Source organism: Elgaria multicarinata, chromosome 17, assembly GCF_023053635.1.
Source record: "Elgaria multicarinata webbii isolate HBS135686 ecotype San Diego chromosome 17, rElgMul1.1.pri, whole genome shotgun sequence".
In the NCBI taxonomy this organism is placed as follows: domain Eukaryota; kingdom Metazoa; phylum Chordata; class Lepidosauria; order Squamata; family Anguidae; genus Elgaria; species Elgaria multicarinata.
In genome coordinates, this window is record NC_086187.1 from 1,285,890 (window position 1) to 1,310,633 (window position 24,744).

The window sequence follows — 24,744 nt, forward strand, 5'->3', positions numbered from 1 at the left end:
TAACAAGAAGGAAAGGACTTGCTGGATGAAGAAAATGGATTAAAATGTCTAGATAGGGCAAATTCCTTGAACTTTAACCATTTCCTTGTGGAGGAAGAGCATGTGGATGGCTTTAGAGCAGCATCAAGAACCTCCTGTATCTTAGAGGCTAAGTAATCCTCGGTTTGCGAGGGAGTAACCTCCATGCTGTTAGAAGCAGGGTGTCAATTTCTGGGTGGTGAACAAGGCCCCCTTGTTGATGCAGTAAGTCTAGAAGCGATGGGAGGTGGTAATACTGTCCTCGAGACCTGACAAGGAGTGGGGCGAACCGGGGGAGGAGCCAGCGTGCCAATGGAGCAATAAGGAAAAAAAAGAACGCCCGGGTGACCGGTAGGTTTTTAAGCCTTATCATCTAATTATCTGGGCTGGAAATAGTGAAGAACGGTGAAGATTGAATGGGAAACTCTGAGCTACAGAATGGGATTTAAAAGATTAAAGTATTTTGCTGCTTAACGAGTGTATTTAAAGTGGAAGGAAGGTGGCTAGTGGAGAAGTAGCCCCTCCTTGAACTGTTAAGAGCGGCTGCATAAGAAATCTCCCAGACGGAGAGCTTATCTTGAAAGGAATTTTAATTGCAGAGCCATCGTCAGGAGAGATTGATTGATAGCCACCTTTTCAGTAGCAAGTAATAAATCTCGTTAAGCACGGCAATAAAACCCTTCTGAGCTCGCTGTTTGTTGGACTTAAAAGTGAAACTAACTAACACCAGCCGTATTTGCAAGCCTATGCCACCCAAAAAAACTGTCCCGGTGTTGAAGCCACGGTGGGTCCAACACGCGTCTAACAATACCATTAAAAGACTTCAAAGAGTGGTTGATCCAGAGCCGGAGACGGAAGAAAAACAAGACGAATCTACAATAACAACAAAGGAGTTGAAGATGGCTGCCGAAGCTGGCGCAGAGCCAGCAGGGCAAGAGGAAATGGTGGATCAAATTTCAGCTATGTTGAAAAGTCTTAAAGCTGAGCTTTTTACGAAAATTGAAATGGAAATTGACAAAAATAATAAGAGGGTGGATAAGCTGGCTGCAGAAATGGCTATAAGAGATAATCAATTAGGCTTTTTGAAGACAGAGGTTGATCAAGTGAAAAATCAAGTTAAAGAAATTAAGAAGACTCAAAATGATCAAGAGGCGAAATTTAAAGATCAAGATAAGAGACTGACTGCTATAGAAGATAAAGCACGAAGAGTAAATTTGCGCGTTCGCAATATGGTGGAGAAGAAAGGGGAGGACCTCAGGAAGAATATTCTAAGCTGGTTCAAAGAACTAGTCCCAACCCTGCAATTAGTTGAAGAAGATGTGGACCGTGCTCACAGGGCAGGGGGTTTCAGAAGTGGTGCACCCCCCAGAGATGTTTTGGTGAAATTTTTAAGCTATTATAAGAAAGAGCAATTGATGAAGGAATTAAGAGCATTGGGTGAGCTGAAGTTCCAAGGAGCAACAGTGCAGGTCTTTAATGATCTGTGCCAACAGACTTTGGAATGGAGACGCAGTGTCAAAGTCATAACGGATGAATTGAAAAAGAAGAGAATTCTTTATGCATGGGGATATCCGATTTTTCTGCATTTCTCATACAACGGGGAAAATCACAAGGTTTTCTCCGCCCAGCAAGGCATGGAGCTTCTTGAGAGCTTAGGTTTGGGTCCTCAAAGAGATGCTGGTGGCGGCGCAAAAAGCGATGATGAAGAAGAAAGAGGAGCAGTTGGGATGGTTAATATAGCGATGATAAGAAATATATTAATTAGTTCCTGCTGGCTCTGGGTTCCTGGCTTCTTTCCCCACCCAAAGGGTAAAAAAAATGGCGAAAGTATTAGACTTCCGGGTATATATTGGGGGAAAAGTGATGGGAGGGAAGGGGGAAGTGGGGTGGGAGGGAAGGGTATGTTGGGGTGTTGTATGTATATGTGTGTATGTTATGTTTTCAACACGATCGGGATCGAATAGAAGATCAGAGAGCTGAATATGGATAAGAAGTTAAGAATCTCAACGCTCAATGTCAAAGGTCTGGGGGTAGTCGTAAAAAGGAGAAGGATTGAACAATTGTTAAATAAGGATGGTTCTGACATGATATTTCTGCAAGAGACTCATCAAATTAATGAAAAAAAGAACGCTATTCGATTGAGATGGCCAGTCTATTATGAAGTATCGTTGGGGACGTCAAAAAAAAAGGGAGTGGCCATTTTGATTTCAAAAAGAACTGGGTTTATGATGGAGGATATTAAAAAAGATGAGAATGGGAGATATCTCATGATTAAAGGTAAACTGGAGGGGGAAAAATATACTTTGATTAATATGTATGCACCAAACAATAAACAAAAAGAATTTTATGAGGAGGTATTAAGAGAGATGGAAGAATTCAAGGAGGGGTATGTAATTATGGCGGGAGACTTTAACATGGTTATGGACAATAGAGTAGATAGGTCAAATCCCTCTGAGGTAGAAAAGAGAAACAATGTTACTATTTTAAGCAAATTAATTAAAGAGAAGGATTTTGTTGATTCTTAGAAAGTTCTCAGAGGGGCAGACCCAGGATTTATGTTTTATTCTTCAGTCCATCATACATATTCCAGAATTGATCATATTTTTGTATCTAGAGATTTTGTAACCAAGACATGAAGAATGGAATTAGGGACAATCAAGGTATCGGATCATGCACTGGTAAGCTTAGTTTTTGCAGTTAGTAAGGAATACAAAGAAGCATTAAGGTGGAGATTGAATACTAAGATATTTAAGAATGACAAAGTAATTGAGAAAATGCAGAAGGAATTGTCAGAAACATGGGAAATAAATGAGAAGGGGGGAACAAGAACTGCAGTGGTTTGGGATACCATGAAGGCTGTGTTTAGGGGGAACTGTATTAGGGAAACGTGTAAATTAAAAAGACAACAAGAGGCAAGGCAGGCTACTCTAGAAAAAGAGATAATAAAGCTGGAAAAAGAATATTGGCAAACTAAGAATAAACATAAATTAATAGAATTAATGGCACAAAAAAGGAATTAGAAAATATTAATTTAGAAGAGGTTCAGAGGAATTTAATTTATATGAAAAGGGAATATTTTCAAAACAGTAACAGGAATTCGAAGATGCTTGCCAAACTCACACAGAAAGAAAAAGCCAAAAATGGGATAGGGTTAGTAAAAAATAAGCAGGGTAATGATTGTCATTTGATGAAGGATAAAATAAAAAATTTTCAGGATTTTTTTGAAGAGTTATACAAGAAAAGAGATACCCAAATGAAGAGGACGGAGGAATATGTGGATAAATTTTTGAAGAAAGGATTAGAAAAAGAGCATAAGGAAATAATGGATAATAATATATCGCAAAGTGAAATAGAGGAGGTTATAGACCAGCCTAAAGCAGGGAAATCACCAGGGGCAGATGGTTTAGGACCAGAGTTTTACAAAAAATTTAAAACTTTAATAGTGCCAAAGTTGCTGAAATTATATAACGCAATAATGGAGGGGGAGAGGATCCCAGAGTCATGGGAGCATTCTATAATAATTTTAATTCCAAAACCGGATAAGGATTTGACTCTCCCCGATTCATATAGACCAATTTCACTAATAAACCAAGATGCAAAATTTTTTTCAGGCATTTTGGCTAAAAGGCTAAATTAATGTATAGCTAAATATGTAGGGGAAGATCAATGTGGTTTTATAGCAGGTAGACAGATGCACACATTAATAGGTAGAGTTTTGAGTGTAATACAGGGGATAAAAAAATCTAGGATTTAGGCGGGTATTTTAGCATTAGATATTTTTAAGGCTTTTGATTGTGTGAGCTGGCAAACTTTAAAGTTGGTTATAAATAAAATGGGATTTGGTACTAAATTTAGAACAATAATAGAACAGTTATACTCTAAAAGCACAGCCGTAGTGGTAGTAAATGATGGAATAACGGACGAGATATGACTAGCTAGAGGGATGAGACAAGGATGCCCACTCTCGCCAGTCCTGTTTGTATTGGTGATGGAATTGTTGGCAAACGCAATAAGAGAGGATGGAGAGATAGAGGGGATAGGTAGTAGTAATAAAATAAAATTGAACATGTTTGCAGATGATACATTGATGAGTATTAGAGATCCTTTAGGTAAAATGGAAAGAATTAAACAGCAGTTGAATGATTTTGAAGAAGTTACGGGGTTAAGGATAAACTGGGCAAAATCGGATTTGATGTTATTCAACTATACTAAAAAGGAAGAAAGGGAGTGGGAAGGGAAGGCTTCAGTTTTGAAAAGCAAAGAAAAAATTAAATATTTGGGTGTTAAGATTACAAAAAATTTAGAAGATTTGGAAAGTGAGAATTTAAATGGATTGAAAAAAGAAATAGAGGAAGAGTTAAAGAAGTATAAGAAACTGAATCTTTCCTGGTTTGGAAGAATAGCTTTAATAAAGATGAAAATTTTACCTAAGATTAACTTTTTCTTTAGAATGTTACCAATAAGAATTTCAGAGATAGAATTAAAAAGATGGCAGAATCTTATAAATAATTACTGCAATGAAGGGAAGAAATCAAGGATTAATAAAAGTAAATGGTATTTAAGCCAAAAGAGAGGCGGACTGGGTCTCCCAAACCTTGAGTACTACTATCTAGCTAATAGGTTAAGACATGTTGTTGAAGCAATTATAGGGGTAGGGGACTTAAAATGGATGGAGGAAAATACGTTAGGGAATATTGAGTTGAAATTGCAAAATGTGTTTTTTAAGGAAAAAGGGAAGGGTAAATGGCTTAATGATTTAGATAACCAATTTTTGAAGTTCCATTGGGAACTTTGGAATAATTATAAAAAGGAATTGTTTTCAAGTAATTCCCCCTTAACACTGGTGATAATGTTAAAGAAATTTCCTGAAAATTTAAAGAAGAGGTTAAGCAAAGTTTTAAAAGAAATAAATAAAATGAAATTAGGAGAGTGGTTAAGGGGGATGAATACAAGAGAGAGGTTGGAAGAAGTTTTGAGAGATTTGGAATTAACGTGGTTAAATTATTTTCAATTAGAACAATGGACTAAAAATTGGGTAAGAGAAAATGGAGAATGTAAAGAGAGGATGAAATTTGAGGAATTAATTGAACAAAAAGAAATAGATAAGGGACAAAATATAGGGATAAAGGGGTTAGTGAGTCAAATATATAATATATTAGTTGAGAAAGGAGGGCTGGATAGTGCTGGGAAAATGGTTTGGGAGACTGATTTGAAGATACAAATAGGACAACAGAGGTGGGATGGAGTATGGAGACAGAGGGTGTTGAGAAATATGTCAGTAAGAATAAAGGAGAATTACTATAAACTTGTATGGAGGTGGTATTTAACTCCGGTTAAATTAAATAAGATTAATAAACAGCTTTCAGCAGATTGTTGGAGGGGTTGTGGTGAAAAGGGAACGTATTTACATATGTGGTGGGATTGTATACATGTGCAAAAGTTATGGAAGATGGTGTTTTATGAGACTGAACAGATTGTGGGATTTAAAGTAGAAGTTACACCAAGGATTGCATTACTCTCACTGCATGATGATCTTAAATGTAATAAAGAAATGAAAGAATTGATAACGAACCTGCTGACAGCTGCGAGGTTGATAGTAACTAGGAATTGGAAAATTACAGGAGATTATTGTATTGAAGAATGGTATAAAGAAGTGTGGGACATTGCTATAAATGATAAATTGACATGTAATATAAAAATGAAAAGAGGCATAGTAAAAACGAATGATTTTGAGAGTATATGGAAAAAGTTCCTGGAGTTTGTATTTTCTAAAGGAAGGGGGGATCCACCAACAGATGAAACTATGAGTTTTTGGAAACAAGAATGAGATCCCGAGGTGGGGGGAGCACTGTTATGTTTATTATATTATGTTTAATAGGTTAACATCGAATATATGATAGTAAGGTATTATAATGTCTTTGTATTAAGTGATTTTGATTTGTGTTTGTTGTTTCAATAATAAAAAAAAATAAAAAAATAAATAAAAAAAAGGAGTGGGGAGAACCAGGCTTGTCGGGGCCACCACAGTATCACCAGTATGCAGTCCTAATTGTCTATTAAGATTTTTCCCAATGCTTTGGTCAGCATTGGGAACGGAGGGAATAGGAAGAACAGTTCCTGAGACCAAGTCAGGAGGAAGGCATCCCCCCTGGAAAATCTCCCACGACCTGCTCTGCTGCAGAAGTGGTCGTATAATGAATTGTCCTGTGTTGCAAACATTTGGTGGTTGGTGTCCCCCATCGTCGAAAAATGGCTTGGACGACTTGATTGTGCAGCTGCCATTCGTGTGATGTTGGGGAAGTCCTGCTGAGTTGGTCTGCCAAGTGATTGTCCTTGCCCGCTATGTGGACAGCTGTTACAGTGATGTTTCGATGGAGGGACCATTCTAGGATTTGCACTGTCAGATTGACTAGGCAGACTGGTCTTGTTCCCCCTTGTTTGTTTAGGTGGAAAACCACTGCGGTGTTGTTGGATGTGACCTGAATATGGTTGTTTTTTAATAGTGGTGCAAAAGCCCTGAGAGCTTTCTGAACAGCCAGGAGTTCCAGGACATTGATGTGGGAGCTTTTCTGTTGGCTTGACCAAATGCCTTGGACTGTGAAGTCGTTGCAATGAGCACCCCAGCCTAAGAGTGATGTGTCCATTGTCAGCACTATTGTTGGGGAAGTTCGATGAAAAAGTGTCCCTATTAGAAGGTGATGTGGCTGGGTCCACCAAAGTAGGGATGTGGTGACCTTAGACAGGACGTGAAGCACTGTCCTCATGTGTTGGATATGGGGTCGAAGACCTTTACGAACCACAGCTGGAGGTGATGCATCTTTAGGCATGCGAAAAGAACGACTGCCATAGCGGCTGCCATTAGGCCTAAAAGTCTTTGAATGGTGAAGGTTTTCATGTTCTGTTGTTGACGAACATGTTCTGCTAGGCCGATGAGTGTTGCAGCTCTGTCCCAAGGTAAGTACGCTCGAGCAGTATCGGCATTGAGCACAACGCCTATAAACTTTATCCTGTGAGATGGTGTGAAGTTGGACTTTTTCTCATTGAGGCAGAGCAAGGCTGGCTAATAAGCTTTGGATGGTATGGATTTGACGTGCTAGGCTTTTCTGTGACATTCCCACAACCAGCCAGTCGTTGATGTATGGGTACAACTGGATCCCCATCTGTCTCAGGTATGCACACACCATTGCCATGCACTTGGTGAAGACACGTGGAACGGTAGACAGGCCGAAGGGAAGTACCCTGAACTGGTCTCCCATTGCAAACCTGAGGATTTTTTGACTGAATTTGTGAATGTTGATGTGGAAATAGGCATTTAGGAGGTTGATAGATGCAAACCATGTGTCCTTGGTCAGGAGCGGAAGAATGTGAGCTAGCGATATCATTCTGAACTTCGTAGTCCGAACAAAGAAGTTTAAGTCTCTTAGATCTAATATGGGGCGGAGACCCCCATCTCGTTTTGGCACGGTAAAATAACAGGAATAAAACTGTATTGGGCACGATTCTTGGGATGTGTACAATTGCTCCTTTTTGTAGAAGTGTTATAACTTCCTCCTGTAGTGTTGGTGAAGGTTGGGTATCTGCCCCAGTGGCAGTGTTGTCAGAAATTCTATGTGGAAACCAGTTGCTACAATTTTTAGTACCCAAGAATTGATTATTATCTGGGTCCATGACAGAAGGAAAAGGGGAAGTTTGTGTTCGAGAGGTGTCATCCTGTATTGGTGTTATAGGGAGTCAAAGTTGACGTTTATCATTGCCGTCATTCTTGCGGCATTGAACGCGGTACTTGTATTGAGGTTGACACTTGGCTTGAGGCTGGAATTGCTGGCCTTGTTTAAAAGACTTGGTTGAAATCTAGAATATTGTGATGGTTGATTGCAGTACCATCTCTTTTGTTCAAAAGGCTGAGATGGTGGAGCTATGCCCATCTTCTTCGCAGTCGTTCTGGCTTTTTGGACCAAGTCCATGGCTTTTTGGACCGAGTCCATGGCCTCATCAGTCTTTGCATTGAATAGTTCTATGCCATCAAATTGGAGATCTTCAATACGGGATCTTGCCTCCTGCGAGAGGCCTGCGGACCTTAGCCACGCATGGCGTCTGAGAGCTACAGTGCTCACCATAGATTTTGCTCCACAGTCCACTTGGTGTTTGGCAGTGTTCATTTGCTGCTTGGCTAAATGTACCACTTCAGCATGAAAAATACGAGCTAGTTCTCTGTAGTCTTCACTCAGGTGGTCCAAACAAAGAGCTCATTTTCTCCCATAAGAATCATAGAATAGCAGAGTTGGAAGGGGCCTACAAGGCCATCGAGTCCAACCCCCTGCTCAATGCAGGAATCCACCCTAAAGCATCCCTGACAGATGATTGTCCAGCTGCCTCTTGAATGCCTCTAGTGTGGGAGAGCCCACAACCTCCCTAGGTAACTGATTCCACCGTCGCACTGCTCTAACAGTCAGGAAGTTTTTCCTGATGTCCAGCCAGAATCTGGCTTCCTTTAACTTGAGCCTGTTATTCCGTGTCCTGCACTCTGGGAGGATCGAGAAGACATCCTGGCCCACCTCTGTGTGACAACCTTTTAAGTATTTGAAGAGTGCTATCAAGTTTACTGCAGACGCTGACTGCAGCCAGGAAATCAGAAGACGTTTACTTCTTGTGAGGAGAGCAATGACAAATCTTGATAAAATAGTTAAGAGCAGAGACACCACACTGACAACAAAGGTCTGCATAGTTAAAGCAATGGTACTCCCCGTAGTAACCTATGGCTGCGAGAGCTGGACCATAAGGAAGGCTGAGCGAAGGAAGATAGATGCTTTTGAACTGTGGTGTTGGAGGAAAATTCTGAGAATGCCGTGGACTGTAAGAAGATCAAACCAGTCCATACTCCAGGAAATAAAGCCAGACTGCTCACTTGAGGGAATGGTATTAAAGGCAAAACTGAAGTACTTTGGCCACATAATGAGAAGACAGGATATCCTGGAGAAGAGGCTGATGCTAGGGAAAGTGGAAGGCAAAAGGAAGAGGCGCCGACCAAGGGCAAGATGGATGGATGATATTCTGGAGGTGACAGACTTGACCTTGGGGAAGCTGGGGGTGGCGACAGCCCTCTGGCGTGGGCTGGTCCATGAAGTCACGAAGAGTCGGAAACGACTGAACGAATAAACAACAACAAATCATGTCTCCCCTCAATCTTCTCTTCTCCAGGCTAAACATGCCCAGTTCTTTCAGTCTCTCTAAAAAAGGGCTTTGTTTCTAGACGCCTGATCATCCTGGTTGCCCTCCTCTGAACACGCTCCAGCTTGTCTGCATCCTTCTTGAAATGTGGAGCCCAGAACTGGACACAATACTCTAGATGAGGCCTAACCAGGGCCGAATAGAAAGAAACCAGTACCTCACGTGATTTGGAAGCTATACTTCTATTAATGCAGCCCAAAATAGCATTTGCCTTTCTTGCAGCTATATCGCACTGTTGGCTCATATTCAGCTTGTGATCTACAACAATTCCAAGATCTTTCTCGTTTGTAGTATTGCTGAGCCAAGTGTCCCCCATCTTGTAACTGTGCATTTGGTTTCTATTCCCTAAATGTAGAACTTGGCATTTATCCCTATTAAATTTCATTCTGTTGTTTTCAGCCCAGCACTCCAGCCTATCAAGATCACTTTGAAATTTGTTTCTGTCTTCCAGGGTATTAGCTATCCCACCCAATTTGGTGTCATCTGCAAATTTGATCAGCGTTCCCTGCACCTCCTCGTCCAAATCATTAATAAAAATGTTGAAGAGCACTGGGCCCAGGACTGAGCCCTGTGGCACCCCACTCGTTGCCTCTCCCCAGTTTGAGAAGGTTCCATTGATAAGTACTCTTTGAGTCCGATTCTGTAGCCAACTGTGAATCCACCTAATAGTTGTTCCATCTAGCCCACTTTTAGCTCGTTTGTTAATCAGAATGTCATGTGGTACTTTGTCAAAAGCTTTGCTAAAGTCAAGATATATGACGTCCACAGCATTCCCACAGTCCACAAGGGAGGTTATCCTATCAAAAAATGAGATCAAATTAGTCTGACAGGATTTGTTCCTGACAAATCCATGTTGGCTTCTAGTAATCACTGCATTGATTTCAAGGTGTTTACAGATTGACTTCTTCATAACCTGCTCCAGAATTTTCCCAGAGATGGATGTCAGACTGACTGGTCTGTAGTTCCCAGGTTCCTCCTTTTTGCCCTTTTTGAAGATAGGGACGACGTTAGCCCTCCTCCAGTCTTCCAGCACCTCACCCATCATCCATGATTTTGCAAAGATAATAGACAAAGGTTCTGAGAGTTCTTCTGCTAGCTCCTTTATTACTCTAGGATGCAGTTCATCGGGCCCTGGAGATTTAAACTCATTCAAGGAAATTAGGTGTTCTTTGACCATTTGTTTATCAATCTCAAACTGCAATCCTGCCCCCTCAACTTCTGCTTCACTTTTTCCAGGGGGGTCATAGACCCGCTTTTGGAAGAAGACCGAGGCAAAGTAGGAATTGAGCACTTCAGCCTTTTCTTTGTTGTCTGTTATCAATTTGCCATCCTCATTAAGCAGTTGAACCACCATTTCTTTCCTCTGTCTTTTACTACTCACGTATCTGAAGAAAGCCTTTTTATTGCTTTTAGCATCCCTCGCTAATCTCAGCTCATTCACAGCTTTAGCCTTCCTGACGCCATTTCGGCAATTCTGCGCCACATGTCTGTACTCTTCTTTTGTAGCTTGGCCTTCCTTCCACTTCCTATATGTATCCTTTTTTGTTTTCAGGTCATCTCTAAGCTTTTTGTGGAGCCACATTGGTTTCCTCTGTTGTCTTCTATCTTTTCTCCTTGTTGGAATTGTTTGCAACTGTGCCTTTAAAATTTCCTTTTTGAAATACTCCCACCCATGCACTCCTTTTCTCATTAAGCTCACTTGCCACGGGACCGTACTTATTATAGTTCTGAGTTTATTAAAATCAGCTTTCCTAAAATCCAGAGTACGTGTATGGCTACGCTCGACTTTTGTCTCCTTCATAATCAAGAATTCAAGTATGACGTGGTCACTTTCCCCCAGAGTTCCCGTAACTGCCACTTTATCCACTAAGTCATCCCTATTGGTCAATAACAAGTCAAGGATTGCCGATCCTCTAGTTCCTTCCTCATCTTTCTGTAGGAGAAAGTTATCACCCATACATGTCAGGAATTTCTTGGAAGGGCCGCTTTTGGCAGTAATGGTCTCCCAACAGATATCAGGGTAATTGAAGTCCCCCATCACTACTACATCACACTTCCTTGAAACACTGGCAATTTGTTTCTCAAAAGTTTCGTCCTCGTCTTCTCCTTGATTGGGTGGTCGGTAGTAGACGCCGATTATCATATTCTTTTTATTCCTTGCCCCATTTAATTTAATCCGGACGCTCTCGACGGGGCTCCCAGTCTCATCCGCCAGTATTTCTGTGCAGGGATAGGTATTTTTAACATATAGTGCAACTCCATCTCGCTTTCTATTTCTTCTCTTCTTTTTGAACAAGTTATATCCTTCAATTGCTATATTCCAGTCATGGGAGTCATCCCACCAAGTTTCAGTTATACCTATCAAGTCGTATTTGCCTTCATGTAATAAGAGTTCAAGTTCATTCTGTTTGTTTCCCATGCTCTGGGCATTAGTATATAGACATCGAAGACCATGTGTTTTATAGTCTGGCTTTGTTCCTACATTGTTGCGGACACTATTGGAGCTGTTCTCTGTACTGTGGTGCATTGGCCTTCATCCATTGTTGCCTCGAAATTTACGTCTCCCGCCCCCGTAAGATTCAGAAGAGCTTATGTGGCCATTGTGGCCTGATAATTAGCCACTCTCAGGCTCAAAGACATGGAGGAATACATTGTCTGACCCATCAGGTCCAAGCGACGGCCTTCTTTATCCACTGTGGCTGTGTGAACCCATTGAGAGCGTCCCTGCGCTGACTCTACAATGATGGAGTTTGGTTGTGGGCGAACAAATAGGAATCCTGCATCTTTTTGTAAGATTTTGTGCATGTTCTCCAATCTCTTCGATGTTCTCCAATATCTTCGGTGGCAATGTTGCTGGTGATTTCCATGTCTGCTGTATTACTTGTTGTAATGTTGGAAGTATAATACAGTCACTGACCATAAGACCCCTAGGAACTTTGAGGTGGACAAGTTTTCTCTTCAAATGCTGTTAGGGCATGCCTGAAGGAAGGGTAAAATCTTGGGTAGACATTTGGCAACCCGAGCATCAATTTTGTAGGACACCATTTTGTTTTGGGCATATACGTGCAGTAGCTAATACTGAATTTCATAATATTCTGTTCTTGTCAGTATACCTATACTACCTATTTTGATTCCTTATACAATTTCCTATTAGAAAAGACTATTTTTACTCCTCAAGGACATTTGAATGTTAATATTTTGACTATTTTGACTCTATTTTGCTAGTATTAAACCATTTTTTATTTTATCTAGTTATTTCCTGACAAAAGGTATTTATATTTTGATGTACAAATATAATATAACAGCATTTGAAGAGAAAACAAGTCCACCTAAAAATTCCTACGGGTCTTATGGTCACCGTCTGTATAAATTTTCATGTACAAAATATTTAACTCACGTGAATTTTGTTTCAGACTGACTAAATGAAATGGGGGATAACAAGCAAATTGTTGGCCTACCTCTGTGCCGAGCGAGTGGAACTCCAACAGATGCGGACATTTCAAAATGTATTACATGCCAAAAACACAACGAGGGGAAGACAACAACTACAACAGGAGGAAGACAAAAAATCTTGGCTGCAGCTGAAATACGACAAGATGATTTTTTAAACGCATCAGTCTCATTGGACGTGATTGTGAGTTCATGTACCATTGTTCAAATGAGTGTTATAGATCCTACACACTAAAGGAAACATTACTGAAGAAAAAGAGAGAAAATGAAGCCAAACAACACGAACAATCAAATGTAGATGAAGTGGAAGATTCAGCACTAAAGCCATGCAAAATATTGAGAGATGATGTTATTTTTTGTAACCAAGGTGGATCCTACAAATCTTCCTGTCCGGGAAAGCCACCAAAGGCTGACAAAGATAAACGACCAACATGCTGGAAGCTAAACAGCAGTTCGGTTTTATTTATAAAACACAAGCAACTGGGGAAGGGAAGTCAGAGGCTTGAGTTTGCACTCATAGAAAGCAAGGCAGAGTAGTCAATGTCCGGTCCGAAGTCTAGGGAGTTGGCAAAGCAGGTAGTCGAGAGTCCAGTCCAGAGTCAGCGCAGCCAGCATTCAGTAAAGTCCAAACAACAGTCCAAAAGTCAGGGGCAATAACAGGCAAGCGTAGTCACAAATCAGTCAAATCAGGCGTCCAGAGAAGCAAGGCGTGGTCACGGGGTCCAGGAGTCAATGCCGGAATCAGGAACCAAGAGTCAGGGAGCAAGGCACGAGGTCACGAGATGCAGGAACCGAGGCTTTCGCCAGGAAGCTCAGATAATCTCTGACAAATCCGTCTTGGCTCACGGCTGCATATTTATCCTGAGTCAGAGTGCTGAGTCATGGTCTCTCAGCTGTTCCCTAATTGCCTGGCGTTTTTGGTAAAGGCGGTGTGACCGCCGCCTTGTTTCCTTTTCAGCCCGCAGCTGGCTGAAGCCAGGTTTGTCTGCCTCCTCCTCCGCACCCTGCAAATCATCCGTGGTCTCCGCTGGCACTGAGCCCCCTGAGCTGGCAGAGGTCCCAGCTGGCATCGGCTCTTCCCTTTGGGGCTCCGCAGCAATCTCTGCCAGTCCAGCCTCCACCAACTCCTCCTCATCTCTCGAATCCATCTCTGTGCAGGGCATGACACTTCCGTGTATTATTTGTGGAAAACAGAAACACAGGAACAACAAAGAAAAAATAGAATAAGTGAAACCAATCGTGCTCAAACATTTCTTGCAGCCACTCTGTTCTTCAAGGACGATGTATACATCAGAACTTGTGATCTTGAAGATCATTCTTTGGTGTTTGGAGCAGATTTATACTACCACAAGCTTTGTCTTGAAGCGTATCTCCAAAGATACAAAAAACAAAGTCAGCTGAAGAATGAACAACAAACGCAAACCAAAGGCCACAGAATAGAGGATATGGAAACACTTCTTCAAGACATTCTGGATCGTGGCTATGGTCTAACACTTAGTGAGATTCGTGATTATGCGAACAAACAAGCTGGAGAAGATTCACTTACAAATAAAGAAGTAAAATTGTACATGATAAAAATATTTGGAGATAACATTCAGTTTTGCAAACCACTACAAAAAAATCAGTCTCAACTTGTTTATTCATCAAAGCTCACTGTTGATCAAGTAGCAGACAAACTACATTCTGTAGACTCTATTAAGGAGGCTTGCAAACTCATTAGACAATCACTCCTGGAAACAGATTTCAGCCTTGACAATGAGTTTGGGGATGCAAACCAGTTAGAAAAATCATGGCAAAAAACACCAATCACACACCCACTAATTGATTTCTTATCTCAGATATTTAATGTGGATAAACTGAAGAAACATTGAAATCCTTGGATGATTTCACACAGGAACAAGCTAAGAATTCTGAGCAGTGCAAAGGAAGGATTCTTGCATCTGATAAGTCTTTTGAAGAACCTAATAAGAGCGGGCAGGGAGGGGAACTGGAACCTGTACCTGCACACAGTGAAGGATGTACTTCCAATTTTCCAGATTTTTGATAGAATCAACTATTTGAGATGGGTTCACTGTTCTTTGAGCAAATTCTTAATCTTGAGACTCGTTAGCCTGATGTATGACCAGTTCAAAAAAGGTCATTTTGTTGTTCGAAGAACAAATGGCAAGTTTAACGCAGTGGAAATCGACATGGCTCTCGAACAAACAATAAACCACTCTCAGAAGTCAGCCGGAGGGATCATCGGCCAAACAGGAGTCCCTCAGGGCTCTGTTTTGTCCCCCATGCTATTTAACATATACATGAAACCGTTGTGAGAGGTTATCTGGAGTTTCGGGGTGTGGTGCCACACCAACTCTACTACTCCTTTCCACCCAATTCCAAGAAAGCGGTTTCTGTCTGTTGGCTGTAATGGATTGGATGAGGGTGAACAAATTGAAGCTTAATCCAGACAAGACAGAGGTGCTCCTGGTCAGATCAGGGAATAGAGATTCAGCTTGTGCTGGATGGGGTTACATTTCCCCTGAAGACACAGGTCCGAAGCCCAGGTTTCAGTGGTGGCCAGGAGTGCATTTGCACAGTTAAAGCTACTGCGCCAGCTGCGCCTGTTCCTAGAGATGTCTGAACTGGCCAAGGTGCCACATGCCTTAGTTACATCCCAATTGGATTACTGTAATGCACTCTACGTGGACTGCCTTTAAAGAGTGTTCGGAAACTTCAGCTGGTTCAAAGAGCTGCAGCCAGATTGTTGACCGGGGCTAGTTACAGGGAGCATACAACTCCATTGTTAAAACAGCTCCACTGGCTTCCAGTCTGTTTCTGGGCACAATTCAAAGTGCTGGTTATGACCTATAAAGCCCTATATGGCTCAGGTCCAGGTTATCTGAAAGACTGTATTCTCCCTTATGAGCCTGCCCGTGCTTTGAGATCTTCTGGGGAAGCCCTTCTTTCAGTCCCATCATCTTCACAGGTGCACTTGGTGGGAACATGGGAGAGGGCCTTCTCGGTGGCTGCTCCAGTGCTTTGGAACTCTCTTCCTGGGGAAGCTAGACTGGCTCCCTCCTTGATAATAATAATAATAACAATTTATTTCTTACTCGCCTCTCCAACTGAATCGAGGCAGGGAACAACAATAAGCACAAAATACATAAAATACTGATTAAAAACACGATATACACTGTTTAAAAACATCCTAAAAGCATCCTAAAAATACTAAAATATCCTAAAATTCTACTGGATAGACCTGCCGGAAGAGATCAGTCTTGACAGCCTTCTTGAATGCTAAGACTGTCAAGCTGATGAGTCTCCTCCGGCAGGCTATTCCACAGTTTGGGAGCAGCAGAAGAGAAGGTCCTCTGGGTTGTGGTTGTCAGCCTAGTCTTTGCTGACTGAAGTAGATTCTTCCTAGAGGACCAAAGTGCACGGGGCGGATTGTACGGGAGAAGGCAATCCCGCAGGTAGCCTGGACCCAAACCATGTAGGGCTTTAAAAGTGATAACCAATACTTTATACTTCAGCCGGAAACTAATTGGCAGCCAGTGAAGAGTTTTTAGGACTGGTGTGATGTGATCACCCCTAGATGTTCCAGTGACCAACCTGGCTGCCATATTTTGAACTAGTTGAAGTTTCCGGACTAGGCACAAAGGTAGCCCTATGTAGAGCGCCTGATGTGCTTTCAGAAGCAGGCAAAAGCCTCTTTGTTCCAGCAGGCCTTTGGAGAATAATCTGGTTCTCCATTCATGTTAAGCACTTATAAAATTGTCAAGTATTTTAAACGTTTAATATTTTAATATTGTATTATTTTTTTTTAAAAAATGTACATTTCTTTTCCTAGGTTTTAAAACCTATATTGAGGCTGAGTATTGGGCAAAAGGCAGGATACAAATAAATAAATAAATAAATAAATAATACATGGCCTATTGTAGGGGGAAAAGTTTGGGCGCCATTCTTAAAAGTGGTGGAACGACTGGCTTTCCATCAAAATTAATGCCATTGTTTACCTCCTCGACTCCAAAAAATTACAGTTTAAAGACAGAATCTTGTTTGTACATTGATTTGTCAAGAAAATGAGAAAACAAGACATTTCAGTGCCATCTTAGAAAATGGTGGAAGAAATACTCTGGCAATTAAAATAAGATACTCTTTGAACTCCTTGACCCTGGAAACCTATAATTTGATACCAAACACAAGATAGTTACTTCTGTGGTTGTTGAAAACTAGTGACCTAAAGAAAATTGTCTGGGATTTTGAAAATAGTGCCTAAAATAGTTTTGTCCAAAAATCAGAATGTCTACCCAAGTTATTATGTTAAACCCAATACCTCAAGATCGAATACCATCAGAGAAAATCTCTGGTCTTCACATTTTTTCCAGGGTGTGGGGAGCTGGGCTGTTGTGACTGATTAATGTGGGAGCTGGGCTGTTGTGACTGGCGGCGCTGCACAGCACAGAGCGGTGCCTGGTGCCCAAGAGGTCTGCTGTGGACACTGCGGCTGGGCCTGCACTTTGGAGGCCTCGTGCTCTGGAAGGAAGGAAGGAATGAGCTGCCTGCCCCTGACAAATCCGCCTCTGGCAAGGAATACCATCACGGGTAGTACCTCCCCCCTCCCCTAACCCCTCCCCTAACCCCTAACTCGCCTCACCCGAAGCTGTTGGGCTCCTCAACGACTTTCATCTTCCCAGCAGCAGCCAGTCCTGAAAGAGAGAGCAGGAGTGAGCAAGAGAGGCTGGGTACAGATGACACGCTAAGCAACAGTTGCTTAATTAGGCAACTGTCCATTGCGTTGCTTATTGTGTCATGTATTGGGCAAGACACAACAGATGGTTGCCTGTTTTCCTGAAATAGTCAACTGAGGAACACAACAGGCTGCTCTGTTGACTATCAGGGCAACCGTTGCTTAACATGTCATCTGGTGCTGGCGGGCTCCACTGATTATTCTCCCCTGTCCACAGAGTCGTGAGGCAAGAGTGGCAGAAACCCAGCTGCTCTAGCTCCCATGGGCAATAGAAAACAATCCTGCTTCAGGAGCCCCCTCCTGCGGTTGAACATGAGATGTCCAGCCACGGCAGGCACCGCTCTGACGACATTGGAGTGACACGCAAGTGTTTAGCTGCTCCTGTCACGAACAGCTCTGATCTTTGCGTGGCGTCTCTCCTCCCTTTCGCCTCAGCTGAAGAGCCATCCACTTGTGTGTCACTTGTCGTCCCAATCTCCATGGCATCAGGGCAGGGGCCAAGTAGAAGATCTGTTGCTATAGAGAAGGACGCTTCTCCGGGAGGGAGTCGACTCTGCTGCGATAGCACCCTTTCCCCCGGCAGCAGCTGTTCCATCCCGATCCACCCCCTTCTCTGTTGCCATGGGCCTGATGCCGATGGACGCATCATTGCTGAACCACATACATGAAGTGGCGACGTGAGTCGGGGCTGTGACACGTGAGGAGACCGGCCCCAAGCCTCCTGCTTTTGAGGCGGAGAGGCTTGGAGCTGGTCTCCTCGCGTGTCAGGGCGCTCAACTCCTTGGTCTGGCGAAGGCCTCCTCACCAACAATAGGTTGACCATATTTTGGAAACCAAAAAGCGGCACTTCGGTGTCGCCCAAAGGTGCACAGGGATTTACCGCCCGCCGAGTGGACTATTTCTTCTCCATTGACTAAGACGTCGCGGGGGCTCATTACCTGCCACCAGCGCCGCCGCCACCAGCGCCGCCACCGCCTGGCTGCTGCCCCTCCGCCGCCTCCTGCTGCTGCCGGAGACCACCAGGGCCGCCATTTCCTTCGGCCACCAGGAAGCGGAAGCTGCTCCGGGTGCTCTTCCGGGGCGCCCGAGCCGTTGCCATTCTCCGCGGTGCGCGTAGCGATGAGGCGGCGCTGGAGGCGGCGGCCTAAGCCGAGCCAGCATGGGCCGAGTCCTCTGGAGACCTTCGCCGAGGCGCTGCGTGGTAAGAGGCCGCGGAGAGCCAGCCAGCTCGGCCCTGGGGAGGCTGAGTCTGGCTCCGGCTCGCCGCTGACGCTCCCCCGTTTCTCCCCGCAGGCTCCCTCGAGGGCGGCGGCGGCGCGGCGGAGGAGGAGGAAGGCGCGGGCGCGTCTGCGCCTGCTTCGGCCGGGGCCGGGGGGCGTCGCTGGTGCCCGCTGGCCATGTGGGAGCTGGGCCATTGCGACCCGCGGCGCTGCACAGGACGGCGCCTGGCGCGGAAGGGGCTGGTGCGGACGCTGCGGCTGGGCCAGCGCTTCGGAGGCCTCGTGCTCAGCCCGGCCGCGACGCGCTGCGTCTCCCCCGCCGACAGGTGAGCGGCCCCGCAGGCGAGGCCTCATCGGGCAGCGCTTCCCCGCCTGCCTGCCGCTTGTCCCAAGTTCGGTCCCGAAGCAGCTCAGCTGACGCAGGGAATCCGCAGGATCCGAACCTGCCTCTCGTATTTTCAGGCAGGTGGTGGCTCAGAACGGCGTGGCCGTGATCGACTGCTCCTGGGCAAAGCTGGACGAGACGCCATTTAGCAAGATGAAGGGAAGCCACCTCCGGCTGCTGCCCCACCTCGTGGCAGCCAATCCCGTGAATTATGGCCGGCCGAGCAAACTCTCCTGCGTGGAAGCTTTTGCTGCTGCTTTCTACATTGTTGGTGAGGCTGCAGGTTGTATGTCTTACTCTTTGCCTCAAATGGGTAGATAGATAGATAGATATGTATGTTTCCTTGGTTACCAGGGCAGATTTGAAAATGTTCTAGAAGCAGGGTCGTGAGAGGGTTTATTTATTTATTTATTTATTTCACTTCACTTCACTTATATACTGGCCCCATAGCCAGAGCTCTCTGGGCGGTTTACAGAAATTCTAAAATTGAGATAAACAGGAGTATACAAAATTTAAAATTCTAAAACACATAACATACACACATAAAGCATTAAAAACTGTTAAAAAGCTAAACATGTGGGTGATTAAGATGTGCCGCCATATGCCTGGGCAAAGAGGGAAGTCTTAACCTGGCCCTGGAAAGATAGCAGCCTTGGCGCCAGGCGAGCCTCGTTGGGGGTGGGGGTGGGCACACACGCCTCATGTTGGGCGAGGGAAGACTTTTGGCCTTGTTTTCCCAGGCCATCCCTTGATTTGAGGATTGTTCTGGTTTGCATCATTGTCTATTCTTGAAACAGTAAAGCAAGTTGATGACTTTTAAACTTTTAATGACTTTAACTTTTTAATAACTTTTTAACAGAGGTCAATGTTTTAGTCTGTCTCAGTCTCAACTAAATTGGACACCTCGACCTCTTTATTTTTCCTGTCTGCTTATTTAAAACTTATTTAAGGTTGCAACCAGAATCCAGCTTCTGGGATATATAGGCCTACATGGTTCCTTGGTCAGTAAGATCCCTGCAAATTATCTACTAAAAGTGTTTTTTTTTTAATTGTTGACCTTAGGATTCTCCGATCTTGGCACAATTATCTTGCAAAAATTTAAGTGGGGAAAAGTTTTCCTTGATCTGAACAAAGACCTTTTGGAAAAGTATGCAGCTTGTAACTGTGAAGAGGAGGTGTTGGGAGTTGAGAGAGAATTTCTTGCCAATACCCAGGAAAAAGAAGAAGAAATAAGTAAGAATTTGCCATGTTTTACTTCTTCATTGAGATTTCTTAAGCACATAGTCATTTTCTTTCTCTTTTTCTCATGAAGATCATATGATGCACAGTTGAATAGCTGGTTCCTACTCCCCTGTAGGGAAACATGGGGTCAGTCCATCTCATAAACTTCCTGTGGCATAGCTTTGGTGCCTTCAAGGAAAAGAGGAAACTATTTATTTACTTCTTCTATTATTATTATTATTATTATTATTATTATTATTATTATTATTATTCACACAATCAACTTCAAGATATAACAGCAAGCATACAGAATACTTTGGAAAACTGCTCTGACCACATAGACCAGGCACTGATTCAACTGAAGCAGCTTTAAACAGTGGTTGAACACGGGTCAGAGCTCATTATCAAGTTAGTGATGGTAGCAAAGAAGCATTTCTTTCACACCTCCATTGCATCTTCAGAGTTTCAACTTGTGCAGTAGAAGTTTTCAGAGAGGTAAGGGGCGCTGTTAAAAAAAACTCAGAGAGTTGGTTGCACACTTAGTGACAAATTTGCAAGATACTTTGGGTGGGCAAATGAAAACTGTATTTTCAGAGGCCCTTGGGTCAACTAAAAGGATGGGAAAGATTGGTGTTTTTTTTATTCAAGATGCACCTTCTATGCAGACACGGTGGTCTTGCAACCAGAGCCTTCATTTATTCTTAAGGTATTCTTAAGAATATCATATTTTCATAGGTCTCAGTAAGTAGTATTATCTAATTTCTGTCCTAAGCTGGTCCTTCCCAGAGAAAAGGATGACACAACCTTAATGTGTGTAGGCCCCTCAGGGTATACTGAGGAGATCAGGTGAACTCAAACTGGAGACACAAGGTAGGAAGGTCTCCAGAAGGACAATCAGTCAGTGACTCAGAGGTTTTATCGCCTTAGTGTACCAATCCTAGTGTTGCTTACAGCCAACTGCCATCACAGCTTATTCTGTTTAGGGGGCCACAGTGCTGCAGCATTTAAACTCAAGCTCCACTGGAGGATATTTGTAGAGAAACTACCTGGGCCAAGCTTTTTACTTTTATGCACCACAATAAAATGGATGAATATGGTTTGACAGATGCTTCTTTTGGATGCAAAGTCTTGCAGAGAGTACTGTAACCTGTAAACCATTATCTTGTCCATATGAATTGTTCTGTCTCAGTATATTTTATGATCTGCATTTTCCAAGATGATGATGATTATGTGATACTGTCTCGTTAGGATTTTATATTTTGATTTTATTTGTAAGCAGCCTTGGAAGGAGTTGTATCTTGAATAAGTAAATATTTGTCACTCTTTTTTTCCATACAAAAAATTAGCAATTAGAGCTTAACCTTCCTGATTTTTCTTCTCCCTCCAGATCCCTTTGATATTGACGTTGGAAAGACTTTTTCTAATCCCAATCGGCCTGCCAGAACCGTAGGGTAAGACCTTTAAGGCTGCAATCCACTTACCTGGGAATAAGCCCTGTTGAACTCAGTGGGACTTGCTTCTGAATAAGTGTCTCATTTCTATGTCTTCAGACATTATTATTGGCTTATAACTGATCTCTACTTGTAGAGTAACAACTGGAGGTGAAAGTTCAGGTGAAGAAACTTCGGGTGAAGATATTGAGGAAAGGAGCAGCAGCAGCAGCTTAGAGGACCTGAATGTATCATGTGCTGTACACAGCTAGCCAGCTGTGTCAGAAGAAGCAAATGAGAGACTTGGGTACCAATCCTACGCAGTTTTACACGGAAGGAAGTACCTTTAAATTCATTGATGGGATTTGTTTCTAAATAAGTATGTTTAGGATTGGGCTTAAGATTGTTCAGTCTGAGGTGCATGAGCACATCCTTTTATAGAAAGTCCTCTTTCACTAATGAAAAGGCTCTCTCACTTTTTTCTTGTACAATGCTTGCCAAACAGATTCTGCAGCAGATTCTCATCTTGCCTTTTTCCCCAGTTAGTGTCTCAACTTGTTTTTATTTTTAGTAAAATATATTGGGATGTTGAAAGAAAATAAACGGGGAGGGTCATCCACCCCATGACAACTCCCTGGAAGTCATGTCTTCATTTCTCAATTCAGTATGTCCTCTTTATGTCTAGGAGAGCTTGTGAGTGGGTAGCTGGCAATGAATACTCTGAACAAGAAACCCCATGGAGATGGGACATACACTCTGCCTCCTCCATACTAGGTACGTATTGGGTAACTTGTGGCGCAATAAGATGCTTTGGCTTACAACTCCCAGCACCTCTACCAAGCATAGCTGTTGGGAGTTATATGCCAAAACAACTGGAGGGCCTCAAATTGCCCACCTCTGCTTTCAAGTGTTTACATAAGGATACATTGTTGGAACAAGACCAGCCTCTTTCCAATAGTAGCTAGATAGCTACCTTTGGGATTTTTAATTCTAACGCATAGTGAAGGGGCAGTGACAGATCTCAGATACAGTAAAGCAGTGGTTCCCAAAGTGGGCAGTACTGCACCCTTGGGGGCGGTGGGATTGCATAGGGGGCATTAAGAGGCAAAGGGGTGGCGAGGGGGTGCTCGAGGTGGCCTTTTCCAGAAGATCTTAAAACTCAGGGACATTTTTATGGGAGAAGGTAGTTTGGTCCCAAACCATATATATAGGGGAAGAATCCACACATGTATTAATTCTGTTTAAGAAGAGTCCTTTTAATGGTGAATTGAAATGTTTCAAAAGCACCAAAACGCTAATAAAGAGGCATACCCTGCTTGGTGTGCCCCGCCAAGCTGCGTTCACTCTCTTTTCCTTCCCTCCCTCGGCAAGCCTGCAGCGGGTGCTTCCCATTTAAAGGGGCCGCATGCAGTACGGACCCTTTTTCATTCTCAGCTCAGTTCCTCCGCCCGGCCGCTGCTGCTGCTCATCCCTGGCGCCCAGACCAGCAGGATCCAGAGGAGTGTGGCCCCTTTAAATGAGAAGCACCCACCCCAGGCTTGCCGAGGGAGAGAGAGAACGCCTTTGTTTGCAGCTGGTGTGGTGGGGCACACCAAGCAGGGTGCTTTTGAAACATTTCAATTCAACGTTAAAAGGACTCTTCTTAAATGGTATTAATTTTGAGGAGGGTCTTGTTGGCAGCACGGCTCCGGACAACTCGGGCTGATGGAGTGCCTCTCCCGGCATGACCCCCGGCATGACCCCAAATATACTACACTCATCATCTAAGGCTCTGTGATATCTAATATTCTTGCTAAATGACTACAAATACAAATTTTATTCATGGCTACCCTGAATGGGTTTTAACCGAACACATATTATCACACATTATTACATAAAAACTTAAAATTAGCCGAACTCTGTACAGCAATTACTCCCATCAGCACACATCTTCTATAGTAAACATTTCTTAATTTCTCATTGTACTCTGTATATTTATGGTATATCTATTGTTTACAATCATCCATCTGAACGTGTTCCTTCCTAACTTTTTGCAGTTCTTACAGCAAAATAGGCCAAATTCAGTAGGGTCGATTTCTCTGCCGTTGGTAGGTAGCCTAATTTCGCTTGGTCTGTTAAATGCACCATAGGGGCCAAATACCTAGCTAAATATTTATTCCTAGGGCTATTGTATAATCTGCAGTATAATATATAGTGAACAGAGTCCTCCAGCTCTTGTTCTCCGCAACAGCAAATTCTTTGATCTCTGGGTATATTATTAAATCTTCCTTCTCTAAAATTCATCTGCATGGTCTGCATTCTCAGGCTTGTAAGTGCTTTATGCAAGACTGGATTCGTAATTTCAATTAGGTATTTTTCTTCTCTATGCTTTAATTTTATGAAAGGATAAATATTGGAGAATTTGGAAGCTTTAATTGCATTAATATCAAGCTTACCAAAATAATTCCTCAATGTTTGTCTAATCGCCATGCGTTGTTGGTCTATATTTCCTTCTAATATCGTTTTAGGATCTATTCCGAATTGTCTTAGCTTGGCTTCACACCTTTCTATCCAGTTGCCATGTGAGGGGTATTTTCTCTGATCTTTCACCACCAGCTTAACTAGGTTATTTGTTGATGTTTTCATTTCGAGGTAATAAAAAAACATGTTTCTCCAGATGGTATATTCTATTGGGAGCATCCCAACTTCTGACCTCATATAACAAATGGGTGTGTCAGGGGGAAGACCCAAAAATATCCGTAGGAATTTATTTTGGACCACCTCAAGTTGCTTTGTATTATCGTTGGCCCAAATTTCTGCCCCATAGAATAACTGCAGCAAAACCTTTGCCGCAAAAACTTTACATGCTGGGGCTATCATTTGTCTTCCTCTTATTTTGGCGAATTTTAACACTGTCTGCATTGATCTATTTGCTTTCAATTTTATTGCCTCCATATGATTCGTCCATGCACCATTTTGTTTTAAAAAATATACCTAAGTAGTTAAATTGATTTGTTTGTTCCAGACGGTGTCCATTTAATGTCCATTTATGTATTCGTGGGCTTCTCCCCAAAACCATTA

General features: G+C 42.9%; 2 protein-coding genes across 2 annotated transcripts in view; one reads left to right on the forward strand and one right to left on the reverse strand.

Annotated features, from left to right (window-relative positions):
• GNPTG (N-acetylglucosamine-1-phosphate transferase subunit gamma) overlaps positions 1–18,476 on the reverse strand; it is an 81,544-nt gene extending 63,068 nt beyond the window's left edge. The window contains exons 1-2 of the mRNA XM_063143333.1: positions 18,367–18,476; positions 17,336–17,387 (exon numbers count right to left, since the gene is read on the reverse strand). Coding sequence (XP_062999403.1) covers positions 17,336–17,387; positions 18,367–18,460 — 146 coding nt within the window. The 5' untranslated portion in view covers positions 18,461–18,476. The remainder of the gene's footprint in view (positions 1–17,335; positions 17,388–18,366) is intronic.
• A 40-nt stretch (positions 18,477–18,516) lies between these two features.
• TSR3 (TSR3 ribosome maturation factor) lies at positions 18,517–22,314 on the forward strand. The gene is made up of 6 exons (XM_063143334.1): positions 18,517–18,629; positions 18,722–18,974; positions 19,111–19,304; positions 20,096–20,266; positions 21,642–21,705; positions 21,842–22,314. Exons 1-6 carry the CDS (start codon positions 18,548–18,550, stop codon positions 21,954–21,956), a joined length of 879 nt encoding a protein of 292 aa, XP_062999404.1. The 5' UTR covers positions 18,517–18,547; the 3' UTR covers positions 21,957–22,314.
• The last annotated feature ends 2,430 nt before the right edge of the window (positions 22,315–24,744 follow it).